Below are 20,523 nucleotides of genomic sequence, written 5' to 3'. Positions count from 1 at the left end.
CAAGTGTCGTAAAGCGCGGGCCCCGAAGGCGCCCTTCGCGCGCCTGCGCAGGGCACTTTCGCCATAGAGCGCGCGGAGGACAAGGTGACCAGAGGGCCCTCAGACAGCGCCCTTCCTAGAATGAGCCAATGGGGAGGGCGAAAGGGGGCGCGCGGGGCGGGGGGAGGAAGGTCTGGCCTGGCCCCAGCTCTCAAAGTTACTGTGTTCCGAAGCCGCAGAAATTCTGGGGGGTGGAGGGGAGGAAGGTGGTCGCGGTGGAATTTCCCCGCCGTCTTCTCGGGTGGGTGGGTGTGGCTGCAGGGCAGCGCCGTGCCCAACACATAACTAAAGCCAGGAGACTAGACCTCCTGCCAATTATTTGTGTGACCTTGAGCAATTAGGGGCAGTTCCCCCCCCCCTCTGAAAAATGCGTGGTTTCTCAAAACAAGAGAATAAAGTTCCAACCTTGAGGTTTATTTCTAGATGTTAACTGAAGGCGGCCTGGATCCCCTAGTCCTGAGCAAGGCTCAGAAATTTGTTACACCATCTCCTTTCTTTATTCTCATCCTCCAGTCCCCCGCCTGCCAAGGTGCCTCAGTGCCCTTAGAAAAAAACCCCTGAACTCTTTGTAATGACCTAGGAAACCCTGAATAATATAGCCTCAGGCGACATCTCCAGATGCCACCCCCACCCACTGTACACCCTTCCAGGCCATCTTTCCAAGCTGCAGCTGCTACTCCTGTGGAACCATAATACTAAATCCTTTAAGGCCCTGCTGTGGCTCCCCTTTTGGAAGCGCGAGCTGTCCCACTCCCCAATCTCCTTGTCCTGGCAGCCTGATCCCAGCACCTCCTGTCACAGCCAACAATCAGCCTAGAAGGTAGATAACTAATATCAGCTCCATTTTACCACTGAGGACACTGAGATTTGTAGAGGTCAACAAACTTGCCCAAAGTCATACAATGAGGGGGCAATGCCACGACCTCAACTTGTCCCACCTGATTCTGTGCTCTTAAGTCCTACTCTACTGTCTCTATGCTCCATAGCCCACCTTGTGGGTTAGATTTTTGAGACTTTTAGGGGTGTGTATGGGAAAGCTGCACACCCATCTGCACATAAATCTGTAGACATGCAATCTCTCTCTCTCACACACACACAAACACACACACATTCAAGTACAGAGAACCATGTCACACAGATATCAGTATACAGAATGATAGTGTCAAAACAGTCCCATATGTGTAAGCGTAATTGCAACACCACAAAACCTCCCACACTCAGGAACACAGAAACCCAAAGTCACCAGAAACACACATAAAGCAGAATCATTTCACTCAGATACTAACATACAGGTAGACGGAATTACACTCCCCATCCCCAAAGGTTCACAGAATTACGTCACAAAGACACATATATAGAATTACAACATCACCAGACCCACAATGTTACACAGAGTCACACACACACATACAGAATGACAACCAAACGGGACAGCCAGTGTACCCACACACCCTGAAGCGACCCCACAGATGAGTCAACACACAGAGTTCTGGTGCCTACTAAGGCGAGGTCTTTATGGTGATGTAGAGATTAGTGGGTTTCAGAGCCAGAGTGGCTGGTCCAGTCCCTTCCCCTTCCCCCTCCCAACCCAGCCCAGGTCCCTCCATTGAGGGCCCAGGTTACCCCCTGAGGGAGGGAGGGACCCGATCCTTCTTCCCCATAGCACCAATCTGGATAGGCCATCCCATGACAAAACACCGTGAGAAGTGCCTTCCAAAAAGGGGGTGAATTGGGCTGAGAGAGGGAGGCCTTTTCTTGTGGGAGACCCAAGAGTAGCACCATCGTAGAAACAGGGTTGGAGGGTAAGAGCGACACACAGGTGGTGGCAGGATTACTGAGGAGTCCTGGCCTCTCTCCACACCTGTGATATGCAGCTAGGGTTGTGCGTGTGTGTGTGCGGCTGGGGAAGTCTCCTGGACTGTAAGGGAGCCCCAGGTACCCCAGTTACCTGGGGTAAAGTAAAGGTAAGTGCATCCCTGGAGAGCTGAGGGGAAGTGGTGGTGGTTCCAAGTTAAGGAAACTGTAGGGATATGAGCTCAAGGATGGCAAAGCTTGAGCATGAGGTCCACTAGCAGAAGGACCTGGAATGGGAAGACTTCCGACAGATCGTTGAGTAGGGTAGGAAGCTCAGAATAAAGCTAAGAGGACGGGGTCTGGAATCAGAGAGTCAGAGGTCATAAGATTCTGAACCAGAGGAATCCACAGGGTGATGTCCAGATTCTAGAATCAGAAGCACCTGGAGGCTGAGTTCTTGAACCAAAAGAATTTGGATCTGAAATCAGAGACAGTTGGAGGCTGTGAGGCCTAGATACAGAGGAATCTATAGAATAAAAACAGAATTTGAAGAACTCTGAGGACTGAGTTCTAGAACCAGAGAGATTTTGGAGTCATAAGATCTAAAATCAGGAGTTGGGCATTGTAGGGTGTAGAACCAGAAAAATTTGTAAAGGCAAGGTCTATAATCAGAAGTCTGAAGGCTAAGTTCTAGATCTAGAGTAATTTGGAGTCATAAGATGTGGAGAATTAACTGGAGATTGTGAGGCCTAGAACCAAGGGAATTGGTAGGGTGAGGTCTGGAATTGGAAGACATCTGAAGCCAAGTTCAAGAATCAGAGTAAAGTGAGATCAGCAGATCTGGAATCAGGGTCCTCGGAACTGCAAGTTCTAAAAGTTGTGTAGTCTCGAATCAGTGGATGGTGGAGGTCACGAGGTCTGGAGCAGAAGAGACCTAGAGTATGGTGTCTGGCCTGAAAGTACTATAATGGTTATAAGACTGACATAAAACTCATTTTACTTCTTTTTGATTGGAAAAACAAGTCTTGAGGGTAGAAAGTTGAAAAGGAAGGAGCTGGGCATCGTGAAGCATCCCACCAAAATGATTTAGAAATTACAAAGTCTGGATTTGGAGCCAGGTGTATTCTGGATCAGGAAGACTAGAACCAATGTGAAGCTTGGGTCATGGGGTCCAGAGTCAGAGGCAGTTGTTGGTTGTAAGAGCTGGAATCAGCAGGAGTCAGAGCATGTGACATCTGGTACAAAGGAGACTTATTTACAGGGAAAGGTCTAGAACGAGAGGAAGTCAAGAGTGAGTTCTAGAACCAGAGGACTCTGGTGGGTGTAGGCTCTGGAGCCCGAGGGACTTGGAGGCCGTGAGACCTGGAACCAGACAACTTTGGAGACCACAGAAGTATGAAAAGAGACAGTGCTGGAGGTGGGGAGGTCCAGAACAAGAAAGAGGAGTCAGAGGGGTTTGGAGGATGTGTTGGGGGCGAGCCAGTCTAGAAGAGCAGGTCAGAAGTTGTGTGGTCTAGAACCGAAGAGAGCTGGAGGTTGCCTGGTCTGGGAGCAGAGGAAGTTGGAGGCTACCCCCGGAAATGAAGCCAGTGTCCAGGCGAGGCTGGGGGCAGCAGAAGTCCCCAGTGGGGGAGGCAGAGTGGGGTGGCCACTTGGGAGGCTAAGGGGCTGATCAGAAGTTGCTAGGGGTGAGAGCTGCCCCAGAGCCCCCCCCCATTAACACCTGAGGGAGGAGGGGGGATCAGAGTCCTGCATTCTTATGGACCCCAGGCTATACATAGCGATTCAAAACCTATCACAAAAACAACAAAAAGAAAAATAACAATAAAAGATGGATGGAAAAGAAATGAGATTATGGTTGTCAATACTCCCCAGAGCCCAGAAACACAGATCTGAACCCCAACCCCCCCCACCCCTAGTCACCCAAAATCAAGCCAGGAGAGTTGGAGAAAGGGATGAGGTCACCAGTATTGAGAACCCCAAGGGAAGTCCTGAGAGAAGGAGGAGGAGGGCTCCAGGGGCCCCCTCCCAGAGGTCACTGAGCTGAGACCACCCCAAAGAGCCCCCAGACACAGGGGGCAGAGGGGTGAGGGCTGAGGTAGGCCCAAGGTGGGCGGGGGCCACTGAGAGGAGAGAGGGAACCCCTCTCCTGGTACCCCCATCCTGTGCGTTGGCTGCCGGCATGGAGTGTGGTTGAGGTCCTTTCTGGGGAGTGGAAGGGAGAAGGGGAGAGGGGCTGGCTCAGTTGGCCTGGGCCAAGCCTACTGCTGGCTGGAAGTGGCTCCTGGGCTCGGCGGTGTCCTCATCCGGGTAGAGAGAGAGCAGCGAGGGGCCCAGGCCTGTGGGGGGAAGATGGAAGGTCAACCAGTGGGGAATTACTACCCAAACCCGTCTTCCCCTCCTGACAGTTAAAAGTGTGGATGGTGAGGCAGGTATGCCTGGATTCAGATCGTAGTAGAATCTTGGGCAGGTTCTATTCTCTGAACCTCAAGGTGCTCGGGATGTTTAAGGCAGTAGTTAAGAAGGTTGGAGTCAGATGCAGCCTGAGTTTGAATCCCGGCTCTGCTATTTACTCGCTGTGTGACCTGAGGCAGGTGACTTCACCTCTCTGTGTAAAATGAGCCAACAATACTTCCTTTCCAGGGCTGCTGTGGGAAGGAAATGAGTGAATCCACATAAAGTGCTTTGAACAATAGTACTGGTAAGCACTCAGTAAGTGAGCTCTTGCTATTACCCAGGAAACAGGGAGACTTAAACCTACCCCACTCGTGAGAATTTACCCATTAAGAAAATATTTATTGAGCACCTGCTGTGTGCCAGGCACAGAGGACACAGCAGTCAGCAGGACAGATGAAACTTCCTGCCCTGAGTTCCAGTGAAGGGTGGCAGTCTGGTCGAGTACACAATAGGTTTTGCACAAAACTTGGCACAGAGTGAGTGCTAGATAAATATTAGCTCTTCCTTTACAAATATGTACTGAGGCTCTGCTCTGTGCCCAGCCACTGCCCTGCCTCACGCAGACAATAGAGTAGGGCCATGACGACAAGCCTGGCCCCTGCCCTCACATAGCCCACAGCCACAGGGAAAGGCTAAAAATCAAATAATGACAAACACCCGTATAAATCTGGGCTATGATGAGTGTTAGGAGCCATGGGCTTAGGAAGTTAGGGAGGGCTTCATGTAAGGGTAATATTTGATCTGAGATCTAAAGGATGCAATAATTCAGCAAAGAATAGAAGGGAAAGCATTCAAGCAGAAGGATCCGCATATGCAAAGGCCCTGAGACTGTCTCCTCAAGTGAGATTACTTCAAAGTCAGCACAAGCCCTACAGAGTCCCCATGCAATCAGCCCCCCCACCCTTCTCCCCTCCTCTCTGCTGCAGCTACACTGGCCTTGTTTCCCCCAACTACGATATACTCCCACCTCAGGACCTTTGCATTAGCTGTTTCTCTGCCTGGAATGCTCCTCCCCCAGAAATTGTCACCACTCACTCCCTCACTTCCTTCAGGTCTTTGCTCAAATGTCACCTTCTCAATGAGACCACGCTTAATCACGCCACTTAAAACTGAAATCCCCCCACCCCAGAGTTCCCTTTTCCTTTGCATGCATTATTTTTTCCTAGAAGCACTTATCTTCCTCTCTCACGCCCCTTGTATTTGTGTCTTTATTCTGGACTGTCTTCCCCGCTGGAATGTCAGCCCTGTGACAGCAGGGATTTCTGCTTTTGTTCACAGTTGTGTCTCCAGCTCCTAGGACAGTGCCTGGCATTGACTGTGTGTTCAGTAAATCTTTGTTACACGTATGAAGGACAGAATGAACCAAAAGACAGTAACCGTGGCTGGAACAGAGCATGCGAAGCCGAGTGTGGTCTGAGATGAGGCAGTGGTCAGACCCCGCAGAGACTGGAGTACAAGGTGAGGCACTTGCTCTTTCTCGGAAGGGCCCTAGGGAGCCATGGACGAGTTGGGAGCAGAGGGAGGCCAGGGTCAGATTCGTGCTTTGGGAAGATCCCCTAGCTGATGCGTGCAGGTGTGGGGTGGAGCTCTGGCCACTGACAATTAATTGTGCTGGAAGGTGAGGGCGGTAACCTACACGAGCCCAGCAGTGGGCTCGCTCTGTGGAGGGGCTGCGGCACCAACACCGGCGTGACAGCCGACGTCTCTTGAGCGTTTGCTACCAATCAGGTCTTGGGCTGAGCTCTTCCTGTGCTGCCCCTCCACAGTTCCTAAAAACATCTCCTTAAGGTAAGAACTACTGGAACAGGTCCTAACTGACACAGGAGGGAAACCAAGCCTCCAGACGCAGAAACTGTTTCCCAAAGCCACACAGCTGGGAATGACCAACGCAGGACAAGTCCAAAGCATAATCTAACACAGGCTTTGGGAGGCCTAGACTGGGCCTGGGCTCAGTTTCCACCCCAAGGGGCAGCTTTAGCAAGCCCCTGCCGCCCTCGGAGCCTCTCTTTCCCCCCACAGTGCCGCTGAGAGCAGGGAAGGACTGTCTGTCTTTACCAAGGTCACGTCCAGGCACTGACAGCGTCCCCCTCCCACCTTCTGGATTGCCCCACCCCTCTCTCAACCACCTGGGGCACCTGCTCCGGGAGAGAGGGACCCAGGGCCGTGCTACTCACGCAGGGGCTCACTCAGTTCCAGGAGGTGGGTGCTGGCATCCTGCTGGCTCCCTGGGGCTGGCCCTCCTGTCAGAAGGAAACTCTGCAGGAGAGAGACAAAGCTGCCACAACCACCATCATCATTGTCAATGTCCCAGGAGGCAGGATGGTGCGCTGTGGTTCCAAACTCCATGGGGCTCAGCAGCCACTTATGGGCTGTGACTGTGGGTGAAGCCAGTGTCCTAGATCTCCTCCGTGTGTCCCCCCAGAGCTTCATCCTGCCCTCCTTCTATGCCCCAGCAAGTGGATGTGCTCCACCTGATGGATGCTCCGTCAACATGGAGTCCTTGCTCTATGTGTTCCTGTCGGGTTCTCGAAACAGGAGATGCCGGCAGGAGAGAGGAGGAAGCGGGGATATTTGATCCCGCTGCTTCTCTGCGATGTGCCACCTTTTGCTGATTCCCAGTGTGCTGCCCACACCTTTGCCAGTAGTCCTGCTTTTAAATGCTCCTCAATGCCCCCATGTGAGTGTGCTGTTCCCGGCCCAGACTCTGACCCATGCAGCTACTCGTCCTCTCGTGTGCAAATGCAAATGTGAAGAATAACGATCATGGCGACAATATCTTAAGAATGGTTATGGAAGTTGTTGATACTATCAACCACACCTCTCATGTTCAAATAGCCCTGCTCCGAGTGAGGAGCCAGAGAGCCACAGAAGGTCCTGGAGGGAGGCCTGGTGGAAGGGGCGCAGCCTAGGCCGGGTTTTGGAAAGAGTGTCCTGGTTGCCATTGTGCAGAAAGGACGGCAGGGGTGAGATGGAAGCAGGGAGATGGGGGAAGGAGGGGCAGGGGATGCTGCCTTTGCTTGGTTGTTTTTATACTGTTTGTCGACAGCCACTAAGATTGGCCTATTTTCATTTGCTTCTCATGAGTTCTTGTGAGATGTAACCATCCCACTTCCCAGATGAGGAAACTGAGGTTCATGGTGGTCCCATCACCTGCCCAAGGTCTCACAGTTACTAGGTGGTAGACCTGGGACTTGAACGCAAGTCAGTCTGACTCTAGTGTCTGGACTCTTAATGCTACACTAATAATCCAAGGCCCAGAACTGTTGTAGGTTTGGGAGGGAGGCCCATGGGAGAAGTTCCTATACAGACTAACCTTTGTCATTTCTCCCCTTTACCCTGCTTAATTTTTCTTCTTAGAACTTACCACCAACTTACATAAATTTGCAAAGCCTTTTCATACCTGTGACCCGAGCTAGCAAATCAAGATCCTAGCCTCACCTGGATGACTGACCTTCCATTTGACCTTCAGCCAGCCCCTGCCCCTCTCTGGTTTTCCCACCCATAAAACAGTAGGTTTAAGCCCACTAGGTTCTGAGGGCCAGAGAATCCCACCGATACCCTAACATACCAGGCTGAGGGGAGGCAGCAGGAAGTTTTCGGGTTCTGGGCTGGGGGACCGTTTTGGGGGTCTCACTCCCAGCAGCTCCACCCCTTCGGCTTCGTCCTCCGAGCTCTGAGCCAGGGTCCTGGAGGGAAACAGGTCAGAATCTCAGAACACAACAAACCTGAGCAGGTGTGGGCACCACTGTAAGCAGGTGATGAGTGCTCATTCACTCTCCCGAGTGCCTGTTTATTCCTTTACTCATATACCCACCCACCCACCTACCCATCATCCATTCATCCAGCCATCTAGCCATCCATCCATCCACCATCAATTCACCCACCCACCCATCCACCCATCCACCCATCATCCATCCCACCCAGCCAGCCACCCATCTCTCCACCCATCTTTCCATCTACCAATCATCCATCCACCCACCCACCCACCCACCCATCTACCTACCCATCCATCCACCATCTGTCCATCCATCGTCCATCCATCCATCTGTCCACCCATCCACCCACCCACCAGTCCATCTTCCCATTCATCTATCCAGTGATCCATCTACCACCCACCCACTCACCATCCATCCATCCACCTACTACATTCATTAATTCCCTCCCTCCCTCATTCAGTAAGTCTTTATTAGGCACCCACTGTAGATCCAGCACCAAGCTGAGAGCTTTGGGAAATAATGAGATGTATCCATAAAACCTCATACGGAGAGTAAAGGCACCATTCTGGACACTAAATGGGCACATGCCTGCAATGTGGAGAGCAAAAGCTTGAGGATTAGTAATTTAATGTCCCTGGAAGAAGGACATGGACCCCCTGAAATTATATGCAAAATTGTGCGTCTGTATGTATGTGTAAATGTTTTTGGGAAGAGTCCATAGCTTTCAACAGATTCTCAAAGGTGTTAGGAAACTTGGTTCTAGACAGTTTCTTTGACACTGTTGCAGTGTCCTCTTAACTGACAAAAATCGTGACGAGGCCAGATATAAATATGTTCTCAGGGAGAGGGCCCTGTTGGACTGGTGGGATTCAGATAAATGAGGAGAAGAGTGGAGAGCACTCCAGGGGGGCAGAGCCAAGGCAAAGACAGGTTGGACCGATCATGGCATGGGCTGGGGACACTGAGGGCCCGGCTGGAGCAGAGGTCAGCAGGTCAGCAGGAGGAATGATGAGGGATGGGGCTGAAACAGGAGGCAAGACAGGGGGGTCAGTCCCTTTATATCCTCCCTCTACTGCGGCTCACCTCTTCCGAGCCCCAGCCATGGGGGAGGGCGCCAAGGGGTCCCCTCTGGAAGGGCTGGAGCAGCTCAGCCGGGGGTCACTCCCCCAGCGGGGCAGCAGGGAGGGCTCAGGGGTTGGGGGCGACAGGCCATGGAAGCTCCGAGCACGGGGCCGGGGGACAGCGCTTGGATGTCTGTGGAAGGCCCTGGGTAGCTGCTCGCTGGAGTTGAGCTGGAAGTCATCATCCATGGAGATGTAGGGGGCCAGCATCTCCAGATCCAGAGCGTCGACGTCCTGCGGGAGGCAGGAGGAGGTTAAGAGCAAGGGCCTCAGCCTTAGGTGGGCCGGAGCTGGACTCCCAGCTCCACCACCTCTGAGCTGTGTGCCCAAGGTCAAGAGTCTGAGCTACACTTTCCTCATCTGTAAAATGGGTGGAAGGACTCTGTGGTAGCCAGTCACCAAGATGGCTCCCAAGGATCCTTGCCTCTTGGTACTCGTGCCCTAGTGTAATCCCCCACTACAGAGACTAGGGTTGATCTGGGAACGATAGGATATTGAGGGGATAACAGTGTGGGACTCCCAATGTTAGGTTATAAAGATACCATGGCTTCTGTTTCTGCTGCAAACTCTCTCGGGTCACGTGCTCTGGGGGAAGCCCTACAGAGAGGCTCACATGGCAAGAAACTGAGACGTCCTGCCAACGGATGAGCGAGTGACCTTGTAAGTGCATCCTAGTCCCTTTCAAGCCTTCAAGTGACGACAGCCCTGGGTGATGACATCTTGATTGCGACCTCGAGAGAGAGACCTGGAGCAAAAGCCACCCCGCTGAGTGGCTCCCAGGCCCCTGATCCCCAGAAATTACGTGACGTCGTACATGTTTGTTATTTTCACTTTTTGGGGAATTTGTTACCCACAAACAAATGACAAGTAAGATTTTGATCCCGAGAGTGGGGTGCTGCCGATGGCTTTGGCACTGGGCAATGGGCGGGGGCCGGAAGGGCTCTGAAGAGCCTGTCGGAGCCTAGACTGCCTTGAACAAACTATTAGTGGAAACGTGAAGCATGAGGAGCCAGCCAGTGAGAGCATTAAGGGAGGTGAGGAACACGTGACCAGAAGCCCGAAGAAAGGGGATTTTTGTTGTGTGGCGGCTAAAGTTTTGTGTCACATGCATTTTTATGGAACTCGGAACAGGTAACTCGTGAGCCGAGCGATCCAGCTACAAGATTCCCAGCCAGAGTGTTGAATGGCTGCCTGATTTCTTCTTGCCATTTGGAGTAAAGGCAAGAGGAGAAAGGAGCTAAAGGAGAAACGTTAAACATGAGGGAGCTGGGGAACTGAAGGTCTGGAAGATTCTCAACCTCCCCATGAAGTAAAGAATTAACTTCACCCAAAACGAGGTGTGGCCTTTGCCCCAGCTCCTTGGGATTTCCTGAGTGACAGGCGTGTCTTTGCTCTCCATGGTGAGCCCCTGGGGCCACACCTGACGGTGTATGCCAATGAGATGACTCAGGCTCGGGGCTGGCCATGCCCGAACGGGCAACCATGCGATGAGAGGGTTGGGGCCATGTGAGATCAGCCTGACCTTCAGGGGAAGCGTGTGTGTTGGGGAGGTGGAGATGAAGACCAAGTCAACTACGTGGGCAATAATTCAGTCATGCCTACATAATGACCCTTCAGTGAAAACTCTGGACACCTGGGACATCTGGTTAGCTCAGTAGGTTGTGTCCGCCTCTTGGTTTCGGCTCAGGTCATGATCTCAGGGATTGAGCCCCATGTCAGTTCAGAGGGAGTCTGCCTGGATATTCCCTCCCTCTGACCCTCCTCCGGCTCATGCTCTCCCTCTGTCTCTCTAAAATAAATAATAAATCTTAAACAAAAAAACAAAACTGGACACCACAGCTTGGGTGAGCTTCCTGGTGTGGCAATATGCCACGTGTGCTGTCAGGAGCATGACATGTCCCCGGGGTCATGAAAGTTTTGCATTTGGGACCCTCCCAGTCCCATATTCCACCGTATGCATCCCTTTGTTGGCTATAATATTCTTTCGAAGTAATAAAACTATCATAAGTCTAGTGCTGTCCTAAGTTCTAGAGCTACTTTTAGCAAATTACTGAAACTGAAGGAGTCGGTGGGCCTCTCTGAATTTACAGGCAGCTGGTCTGAAGTGAGGGTGGCTCTGGGCATCCCCCTGCCCGCCAGCCACCCCAAGCTTGCAGCTGACTTTAGAAGTCTTGGACAGACTTGGCAGACAAGAGGACTGTGGCCTTCACCTTGAGTTTGGCTGACTCTGGGGACTCCCCAGGTGGCAGAGATGCTAAAACTGAGCAGAGAAGAACACGCTTAGCACGGCATGGTCTAAAGATGAAGCCCAGGGTGACTATAAAATTCTCTGTTAAGGCTTCAGGAAGATCAAAGGCGTTGCCTAGAGTATCCCTCAGTCAGATAACCTCGCTCTAGAGTTTAAGGATGTGCTTCACAGATCCCCTCAATCAGACAATGGGGCTTCTATTAAATTTCTGGGCACTGTCGCTCAGCATCTCAGCAAAAGCCCAAAGTGGAGAAGGGCTTATCTCAAAGAGATCATGGGCATGTCTTTGGTCTAAAGGAGTGAATGCCAAAGAGATTCACATAAGACCCACACTTTTTGTTGTTGTTGTTGAGATTATTATATAGACAGAAACGTTGCCAGTGTGGATTGGAGGGGACAGAGATGGTACTAAATGAAAAAAGACCTTTGGGCCACCAACATTCCCTAATGAGAAGGCAAGTCATGAAAACCCTCTCAGCTGCAAATACATATTACCCCTTATGAAAAAGCAAGGAGGACTCCAAGTAAGGAACCCAGAGTCTAGAGAGTAGAACCAAGAACCATGGAGAAAGGCCCTAGGAAGTAGTAGGAATGAGTTCTGATCAAGGAAATTCCCATAGTTGCCCAACCGGATTTCAAAACTGCTGTGGGCCAATGACACCTGTTCGTGCTCCAGTCCTCTCCCTCTTTTTGAATAGGGGACTACATGGCCTTACTCTGTGCCTGTCCCACCACTGTATGCGGGGCATGTGGCTGGCACATCACTTGTCTCTTTAGTTCACAGGCCAACAGAGTGAGAGCTTCACCACACCCAGACCCCATGTAGGTGACGAGGTTCCAGACATTAGGCTGATACTGTCACAGGAAGAGACTTTGGGGGCACTTGGGAGGGGGTGAGTGTGTTTTACGTGAGGGACAGACATGAATTATTGGGAGCCCCATGATCCTTGCCTTCTGGTGTATCTGGATGCCTTCTGCATTGTACCAGGGTTGGTCTGTAGGACCAATACAATAGTGTGAAGTGATGGTGTGTTGCTTCTGAGATTAGGTTATAAAAGACTGTATTTCCTGTCTTGGGCTCACTCTCCTTATCTCTTGGATTCCTTGCCTTCGGGGAAGCCAAGCAGCCTACATGGTAAGGAACCAAGACCTCCAGCCAGGGCCAGTGAGGGACTGATGCCTGCCAACAACCATGTGGGTGAGCTTGGATGTGGATCCCCTAGCCCCACATGACTGTACCCCTGACGGAGAGCTTGACTTCAGCCTCACAAGAGACTCAGCAAAAACCATCCAGCTGAGCTGCTCCCAGATTCCTGAATCTCAGAAATGGTGTGACATGATAAATGTTAGTTGTTTCAAGGTGCTCAGTTTGGGGGTGATTTGTTATGGAGCAATAGAGAACTAATACATCATGTCACTGTCATTCAACTAGCTGCTCGATCATCCAAACATTATCAGTCCATCTACCATCTATCCAGTGAATCAGTGGCCTAACTATGCATCCAGACATTCATTATCCATCCATCCAGCCATCCATTTATATATCCGTCTAACCATCACCCATTCATCTATTCCCCATCATCCACCTAATGAATACTGTGGTCCATCCATCCATCCATCCCTCCATATGTCTGTCTAACTATCACCCGTCCATCTATCCACCATCATCCACCTAATGAGTACAATGACCTTTCTATCCATCCATCCATCCACCCATCCACCCACCCACCCATCCACCCACCCACCCATCCACCCATCCACCCATCCACCCATCCATCCACCCATCCATCCATCCATCCATCCATCCATCCATCCATCCATCCACTCACCCCCTCAACCATGCTACAACCCTCTCTAATGCTCAGATATGTCAACCCCCAGAGCACAGGGGTAAAGACTGTCCCTTCCAGGCCAGCCCTTACCTGAGCTATATCTAGATCCGTCTCCACAGCCTCAAGGTCTTTCCCCGAGGCCAAGAGTTTGTGTGTATTCTCCATGTTCACGAGCGGTTCATCTGGGAGATCAGCCTGTGGGGAGAGAGTAGACACTTAAGGAAATCTGGAGCCTAGGAAATGTTAACAGTAAGATAGTCTGGACATCTGAGCTCAGGGGCAGAAGTGAGGGTTAAATGTCAGACAGCTGGGACACCAAGGGGGTCAAACAGCAAAAGCGAATGCATTCTGGACATGGGTGTTCAGAAGGTGGAAGTGGCCAGGGATAGACTGACAGGGAAAACTTGAAGATTTAAAGACCAAAGCCTGAGGCCAAGATATTCAGGCCCTCTTGGGAGTCTGGAGTCTGGGTAAAATGATGCAGAGTCCGCTATCCCAGTTGTAAAGGTGAGGTCAAAGGCCACAGTCTTCTTTCTCTGGTGGAGAGAAGATCTCGGGGGTGGGGGTTGGGTAAGAATGAGGAGAGTCAACACCAGATAATATGGGCCCCTGAGTCAAAGGTCACACTACCTGAACTCAAGTAAAAAAAGGAACTGCTATGGTATATTGAGCACTACTAAGTATCAGGTGTCTACTCAGCGCTTCCCATGAATGATCTCCATGAACCCTCACTGCAGCCAATGAGATGGCTACTTGCTATGATTCTCATTTTATAGATGAAGACACTGAGGGCCCACGTGTCCAGGGTAACACAGGTGGTAAGCGGCAGATTCAGGATTTGAATCCTGGTCTGTGTAATTATTTTTTTTAAGATTTTATTTATTTATTTGATAGAGAGAGCACAAGCAGGCAGAGCGGCAGGCAGAGGGAGAGGGAGAAGACTCCCTGCTCAGCAGGGAGCCCGACACAGGGCTCCATCCCAGGACCCCGGGACCATGACCTGAGCCGAAGGCAGACGCTTCATGGACTGAGCCACTCAGGCACCCATGGTCTGTGTAATTTAAGACAATAGACATTCTTGACTCTTTGAGAGCCTGGATGATTGGTCACAAGCGAGGAGCGGGGGCGGGGGGGGTCACCTGTGCCAGCCCCAAATAACACAGGTTTTGGTCCAGATAACAGTTGAAGAATCTGGGATCCAGGTCTTAAAGGAACCCTATCTCACCCTAACCTTCCCACTGCACAGAGGGAGCAACTGAGGCCCAGAGAACAGCAAGATTCAAGTCAAAGGCCAAAGCAGCCTGGATGCTGAGGGCTTACTTGGGAGGGACTGCTTACCGGAAGAGGGCTTTGGGGGCGCCGTGTGGCTGGGGGTACGCTGGGGGTGGCGGCTCCTGAAGTCCCGTCCAGGATGGGTGCCAGGAGGCGACGCAGGTCAGGGCTGCAGAAGCGGCGGGGGTCAGCGGCCAGGGCGGCTTCACTCAGGGCGGGGGGGTGCAGGAAGGCCAGGATCCGGGGACCAGAGGCATCTACGGGACACACAGATGGGGAGGACACAGGCTGGTCATCCAGGGCTGAGGGGCAGAGCCCTCCACACCAACCCCAGGGAGCCTGGTTGACATTTTCTATAAGCAGTCCGGGTGGAGGCTGTTCACAGTGCTGCGGAGCTGAGTTCTGGAGAAGCCTTGCGGGACCAGCTTCTATCCCCTCAGTTGCCAGACTGTGGTGAGCCCCTAGAGGGTCCTCGAGGGGCCAGTGTGGGGTGGGGGGCACACAGTAGGCTCGGGAGAGTAGCAACTGCCCAACGATGGGGAAACGTTTTAATATTTAAAATCAACACGGCCGGCCCAAGGCCCATGACTGACCCGATTCTCCACTAGCACAGAACAGCAATCAGCCACTCCATTCTGGGGCGCTCGCATATTAGGAGAAAAGACAGGCCCCAGGCCCTCAAGGAGGTTTTAAGGTCCCTGGAGGTGAGTTCTGAGCCAGAAAAGAAAAGGATATCAGTGACCCCACACCACACCCAGGAGCATGCGCTGCCAGCAACTGCTTGGAGAAGGTGACGGCCTTGAAGAACCAACAGGAAGAGAAGCTCGTCCAGGACTCGGGGGTCAGGTGGGGGAAGAAGGAAGAGGGAGAAAAGAATCAGACTCAGGAGGGTCAAGATTACTGGACGCCAGTGAGCAATGAGGTGGGAGCAGGGAACCAGCTGAAGGGTGGGGGCGATGGGGAGCCACAGCGGGATTCTGAGCAGAGGAGCAGCAAGACTGAAGCAGTCATCCCAGGGACACAGGAGAAGTAGAAGGACAGAAGAAAGAAGAGCATTCTGGGCAGAGGAAGCTGCCAGCACACAGGTCCTGAGGCATGAGAGTCTAGCATGTTCCAAGAGCACTAAGGAAGCGCTCAGAGAGTGAGTGAGAAGGGGAGGGAGGCGGAAGTCAGGTCACACAGGGCCTGTTGAGCTCCATTCTTCAGGCATCTGGGCTTTTCCCTCAAGCGTCCTGGGGCCACAACCCTTCCCAATCCCAGCTCTGCCCCATACCAAGGCTGTCCCCGGAATTAGGGGCGTCCTTCTGGGAGGAGGTGCCCCGCTGGATGGGTCTGCGAGAGTGTTGCTCCGTTTGCTCCAGGGACAGCACCACTCCGGTCTCTTCCACCCGGCTGGGGTACAGGGCAAAAAGGGGAGCGGAAGTCAGGGAGGGTCCTTGGCCCCCCGGCCCAGGCAGCCCCCTCAGATGATATCCCGTCACAGGAGGCGATCTCCATCAGGGGCAGGAGGGCATTTTGCAGAAAATAATTTGCCACATTTACTTGTTTCTTTTACTGATTTAATTTTAGTTGAATGCTTTTTATTATAATAGCATTTAAAATAAAGTTATGTGTGTCTTCCCAAGCTCTCTCTGTAGAAGGAGACAGAAAAAAAAAAAGGGTTGGCATTTAGCACAGCTTGAGGAGAGAGGGGGGAGAAGGGTGGGGGAATGAGGGACAGAGAAGGGGAGAGTCAAAAGGCATAAGAACGAAATATTCTCTTTATATTTACTTATAAACATATTCTTATAAATGATTGATGACGTATATATATTTAACATTCTTACATTACCAAATATGAAGAATTCAGAGGGATAGATTTTAATGAATAAGATTTTATTTATGAAGTTTCTATTCATAGACATTTTTCATATTCAAGGGAATGGATTTATAAATATATCCTTCTTATGTCCCCCGCGCCTCCCTTCCCCCCAGTCTCTAGCTGCTGAGACAGCCCAAATGTTCTGAGCAAATCGGCTTTTGGAGAATTGGTCAGGGGGCTGAAAACCAGGCCCTCATTTGCATCTGATTTGCATAACAATATCCAGGATGGAACGTGGGGGCTCTTTGAGGAGCTAGGCCCCTTCCCCACCCTTACCAAACCCCTTCTGGGCTGGACACATGCCAATTTAGGTTGGACCAAAGCCACACCATCCCCCTTGAAAAACACAAGCACGCACATGGCCTGGATGTATACACATGGTTCGCACGAGCACAAACAGGAGCACTCATATACACCCAGGTGTATACACAGACAGATTGTGTGCATAATCCCTACTCTCATGCTGACACACGTGCATATTCGGCACATGAAGTTCACTCATTCGTTCATTCCATAAACATGTCCTAGAGCACTAGTACTGTCTGCTGGCTAAGAGCAATGGCTCTACAGCCAGTGACCGGGGTTCAAATCCCAGCCATGCCACTCTGAAGTTGTGTGACCTCAAGCATGTGGCTGAACCTCTCTGTGCCTCATTTTCCTCCTCTGTAAAGAGGTAATATAATAATACCTCCTCCTGGGTGCCTGGGTAGCTCCGTCAGTTAAGCGTTGGCCTTCAGCTCAGGTCATGATCCCAGGGTCCTGGGATCGAGTCCCACATCGGGCTCCCTGCTTCTCCCTCTCTTCCTCCCCTGTTCATGCTCTCTCTCTCTCAAATAAATAAATAAAATCTTAAAAAGATAATAAATACCTCCTCCCCAGGTGGTTAGGAGGCTTAAGTGGGCTAACACACATAAAATGCACAGAATCATGCCTGACACGTGGGGAGCTCTCTGTAAGTATTTGCGATTCTTGTTTATTGAACAACTACTAGGTGCCAGGCGCTGTTCTAGGTGCTGAAGATTCAGCAGTGCCCCTTGTACATGAGTTTTATTCTTATAAAGCAAATTCTCACCGCAGTGGAGCGGGGCTCGGGTCTGGAAGGGGAGGGGTTTTTATACTACAAAGTAGAAGCACCTGGGCACACAGAGACAGCCACACAACTGCACACCACACAACATGTACACAGAACAAGGACAGTGAACACCATGTACTCCTTATTTCACTGTCATTAAGTAAGCTATTCCTTCCTCAGCCATGTCTGCCAATCAAAGTGAACTTTTCGGGCCTGCTCTTTGCTTAGAAGTACAGAAGACTGAAACCACAGCGCCTGGCCCTAGAAAGGCAAATCTTCACGAGGAATAAAAGGAGTTTCCAGAAGAGGCAGGGGCAGGCCCCCTCTCCTTTGCAGTGACAATGGCGAGGCCTCTTGCCACATCGACAAGTTATTCGAGGACTCTGATTTGGAAAGGTGTTCAAGTGAGAACGTTCCACAGATGACCCGTCTTGCTTTCTTGTGCAGTACAAAGACACGTATGGGTGTTCCTGCTACCCGCTTCTTGGTTTTAAGTAGCTGCCACGCCCAGCATGGAGCCCAACGCGGGGCTTGACCTCACGACCTTGAGACTGAGACCTGAGCTGAGATCAAGAGCCGGACGCTTGGACGCTTCACCGACTGGAGGCACCCAGGAGCCTCTCCCCACTTCCGTTTTCTAATAGAATCTCTCCTTGATCAAAAAGACGTAGGGAAACTCCTAAGGCTTTAGAAATTGATACCATGTCCTGGAAGATAATTTTCAAAGAAAAGCTGTAATTCTGCCTTCTGTGCTCATTTGCTGCCCCTCGTCACCATGTAGTCATGGTGAAAAACTTCGAATGCGCCGAGTGCAGTGGAAGAGAGGCTGTGATTCACCACTGCACATCCATTAGAATGGTTAAAATTAAAAGCAAAGAAGACAAAAACAGATGACACAAAATGCGGCAGCCATGCAGAACGGGAACCCTCACATTGCTGGTGGGAAGGCAAAACGGTGCAGCCTTTTGGGAAAATGACCTGGTAGTTTCTTATGAAGTTAAATATACACTGACCATGCCTAGGTGTTTACCCAAGGGAAATGAAAACATGATCTCACGAAATCTTCTATGAGAATGTTTACAGTAGCTTTTTTCGTGATCACCCGAAATAGGAACCGGCCCAAATGTCCTCCAACCGGCGAACGGGTAAACAAACTCTGGTCTGTTCACATTCATACCACAGGACACACCCAGCATTCAAAAGGAGCGACTGATACAGCAGAAATACATTTTACATATATTATGCTAAGTGAAAGAAGCCAGACTCAAAATGCTCCATCCTGCAGGGTTCTATGAACAGGACATTCTGGAAAAGGCAAAATGCTAGGGGTCAGAGAACAGCTCGGTGGTTGCCAGGGACCTGGGGCGGTGGGGGTGGGATTCACTGTGACAGAATTTTTTGGGAGATTCTCTATAGCTTGACTGTGGAAGTGATTCCACAATCCCACGCCTTTGTCAAAACTCAGAACCGGACACCAAAAAGTATATTTATTATATGTAAATTATACTTCAATTTTTAGAAAGCAAAAACCCCCATGATTACACGTGCATGGGTGTGCGCAGACACACCTATGTGTCACGCATGGTCTACACACATGGACATGTGAACACTCTCTCTCACAGTCGTGGGCACACACACACCTATCTGCACCCATGCAGACCAGACCCACGCGCACACCCCTCCCACTTACCTGATCAAGAAGTGGACGCAGACGATACTCTCAGACTGGGGACCCCGGCCCCCTGACACCACTGTGGCCTGAGTCTGGGTCCACAGATAGCCACCACTCCGGGCCAGGAAGCGATACTGCCCCGTTACTGCCTGGCCCTTGCTCAGCACTGGGGAAGGGGACGGGGAGGGGTCAGGGCCATAGAAAGGGCACATGGGGAGAAAAGGTGCTGGGGGCAGGGGCTTGGGTATGAGGGGACCAGGGAAGAGAAGGTTCCTTGGGGCGTGGGCCGTAGGGAGCTGGTGTCAGGGTTGGGAGGAAGGCTCCCTGGAGCACGGGGAACTGGGGGACTGGTTTCAGAGTGCCAGGAAGTCTCACGTACGGGTGTGGATGCTCTGGCCAACGGCGTCCGAGTCCAGAGCGTGAATGTACTCATAGGCGGAGCAGCCGATCAGGTCATCGGGGCTGTAGCCAGCGACCTCCGCGATCCTGGGGTGGGTGCAGTGGAGCCTGGTCAGTTCAACTGGCTGAGGTGGAGGGTGGGGCTGGGGCACACGGGGATGAAGCCAGCATGACAGGGACAGACAGGGATGTAACAGAGAGAAAGGGAGAGTAAGAAAAAGAAAAGGGATTATGATAGGCTGAATAATGGGCCCTGAAGAGGTCTGCCTCCTAATCCCGGGGACCTGTGACTGTTGTGACCTTACAGGGCAAGGGGACTGTGTGGGGCTGATTAAGTGCTGGGTCTTGAGACATGGAGCTTCACCTGGACGAGCCTGGTGGGCCCCATGTGGCGACGGGGGCCCTTACAGAGGGATACGGAGAACAGGACAGGTTCTGTTCTGTTCTGTTCTGATGGAGGCGGATGGCGGGGCCATGTGTTTTGAAGATGGAGAAAGGGGCTCCAAACCAAGGAATGTAGGAAGATTCCAGAAGCATTTAAGGCAAGGAGCCTCCAGAAGGAATGCGGCCCTTGACTTTAGCTCCATGAGACTCATTTCAGGCTTCTGACCTCAAGAGCTCTGAGATGGTATGTGTTGTGTTGAGCCCCTTGGCTTGTGATGATTGTTACAGCCGCAGCAGGAAACGGACAGGGGCAGTGGGGATGGAAAGAGTAAAAAAGGAAGAGGGAAAAGTAGCGGAGAAGACAAAGGAAGAAAAGAAAATCAGAAAAAGAAAGATAGGAAGAAATGAATAAGGGGCGCCTGGGTGGCGCAGTTGTTAAGCGTCTGCCTTCGGCTCAGGGCGTGATCCCGGCGTTATGGGATCGAGCCCCACATCAGGCTCCTCCACTGGGAGCCTGCTTCTTCCTCTCCCACTCCCCCTGCTTGTGTTCCCTCTCTCGCTGGCTGTCTCTCTCTTTCAAATAAACAAATAAAATCTTAAAAAAAAAAAAAAGGAAGAAATGAATAAAATAAAAAGTAATAATGATGATAATGATT

General features: G+C 51.4%; 1 protein-coding gene and 1 long non-coding RNA gene across 7 annotated transcripts in view; one reads left to right on the top strand and one right to left on the bottom strand.

The window, feature by feature from the left end:
* The first annotated feature begins 23 nt into the window (after positions 1–23).
* On the top strand, positions 24–20,260 carry LOC113243401 (uncharacterized). 2 transcript variants are annotated; one of them, XR_008960158.1, is made up of 4 exons: positions 40–84; positions 4,477–4,534; positions 5,569–5,748; positions 17,593–20,260. It is a non-coding gene; the product is annotated as an uncharacterized LOC113243401 (long non-coding RNA). The 2 variants fall into 2 exon arrangements; XR_006408062.3 differs by lacking the exon at positions 4,477–4,534 and having other exon boundaries at positions 24–84.
* HIF3A (hypoxia inducible factor 3 subunit alpha) overlaps positions 1,527–20,523 on the bottom strand; it is a 28,486-nt gene continuing 9,489 nt past the window's right edge. For all 5 annotated transcript variants that reach the window (XM_057314505.1, XM_057314506.1, XM_026482002.4 and 2 more), the window contains 9 exons: positions 19,464–19,570; positions 19,103–19,250; positions 15,753–15,871; positions 14,546–14,736; positions 13,298–13,402; positions 9,090–9,361; positions 7,859–7,976; positions 6,465–6,546; positions 1,527–4,172 (listed from right to left, as the gene is read on the bottom strand). In XM_057314505.1, coding sequence (XP_057170488.1) covers positions 4,075–4,172; positions 6,465–6,546; positions 7,859–7,976; positions 9,090–9,361; positions 13,298–13,402; positions 14,546–14,736; positions 15,753–15,871; positions 19,103–19,250; positions 19,464–19,570 — 1,240 coding nt within the window. In that variant the 3' untranslated portion in view covers positions 1,527–4,074. The remainder of the gene's footprint in view (positions 4,173–6,464; positions 6,547–7,858; positions 7,977–9,089; positions 9,362–13,297; positions 13,403–14,545; positions 14,737–15,752; positions 15,872–19,102; positions 19,251–19,463; positions 19,571–20,523) is intronic.

This window comes from Ursus arctos, unplaced genomic scaffold, assembly GCF_023065955.2.
Source record: "Ursus arctos isolate Adak ecotype North America unplaced genomic scaffold, UrsArc2.0 scaffold_19, whole genome shotgun sequence".
Taxonomy (NCBI): Eukaryota; Metazoa; Chordata; class Mammalia; order Carnivora; family Ursidae; genus Ursus; species Ursus arctos.
The sequence above is the reverse complement of the archived record's forward strand: the minus strand, read 5'-3'. Positions and strand labels throughout refer to the sequence as shown.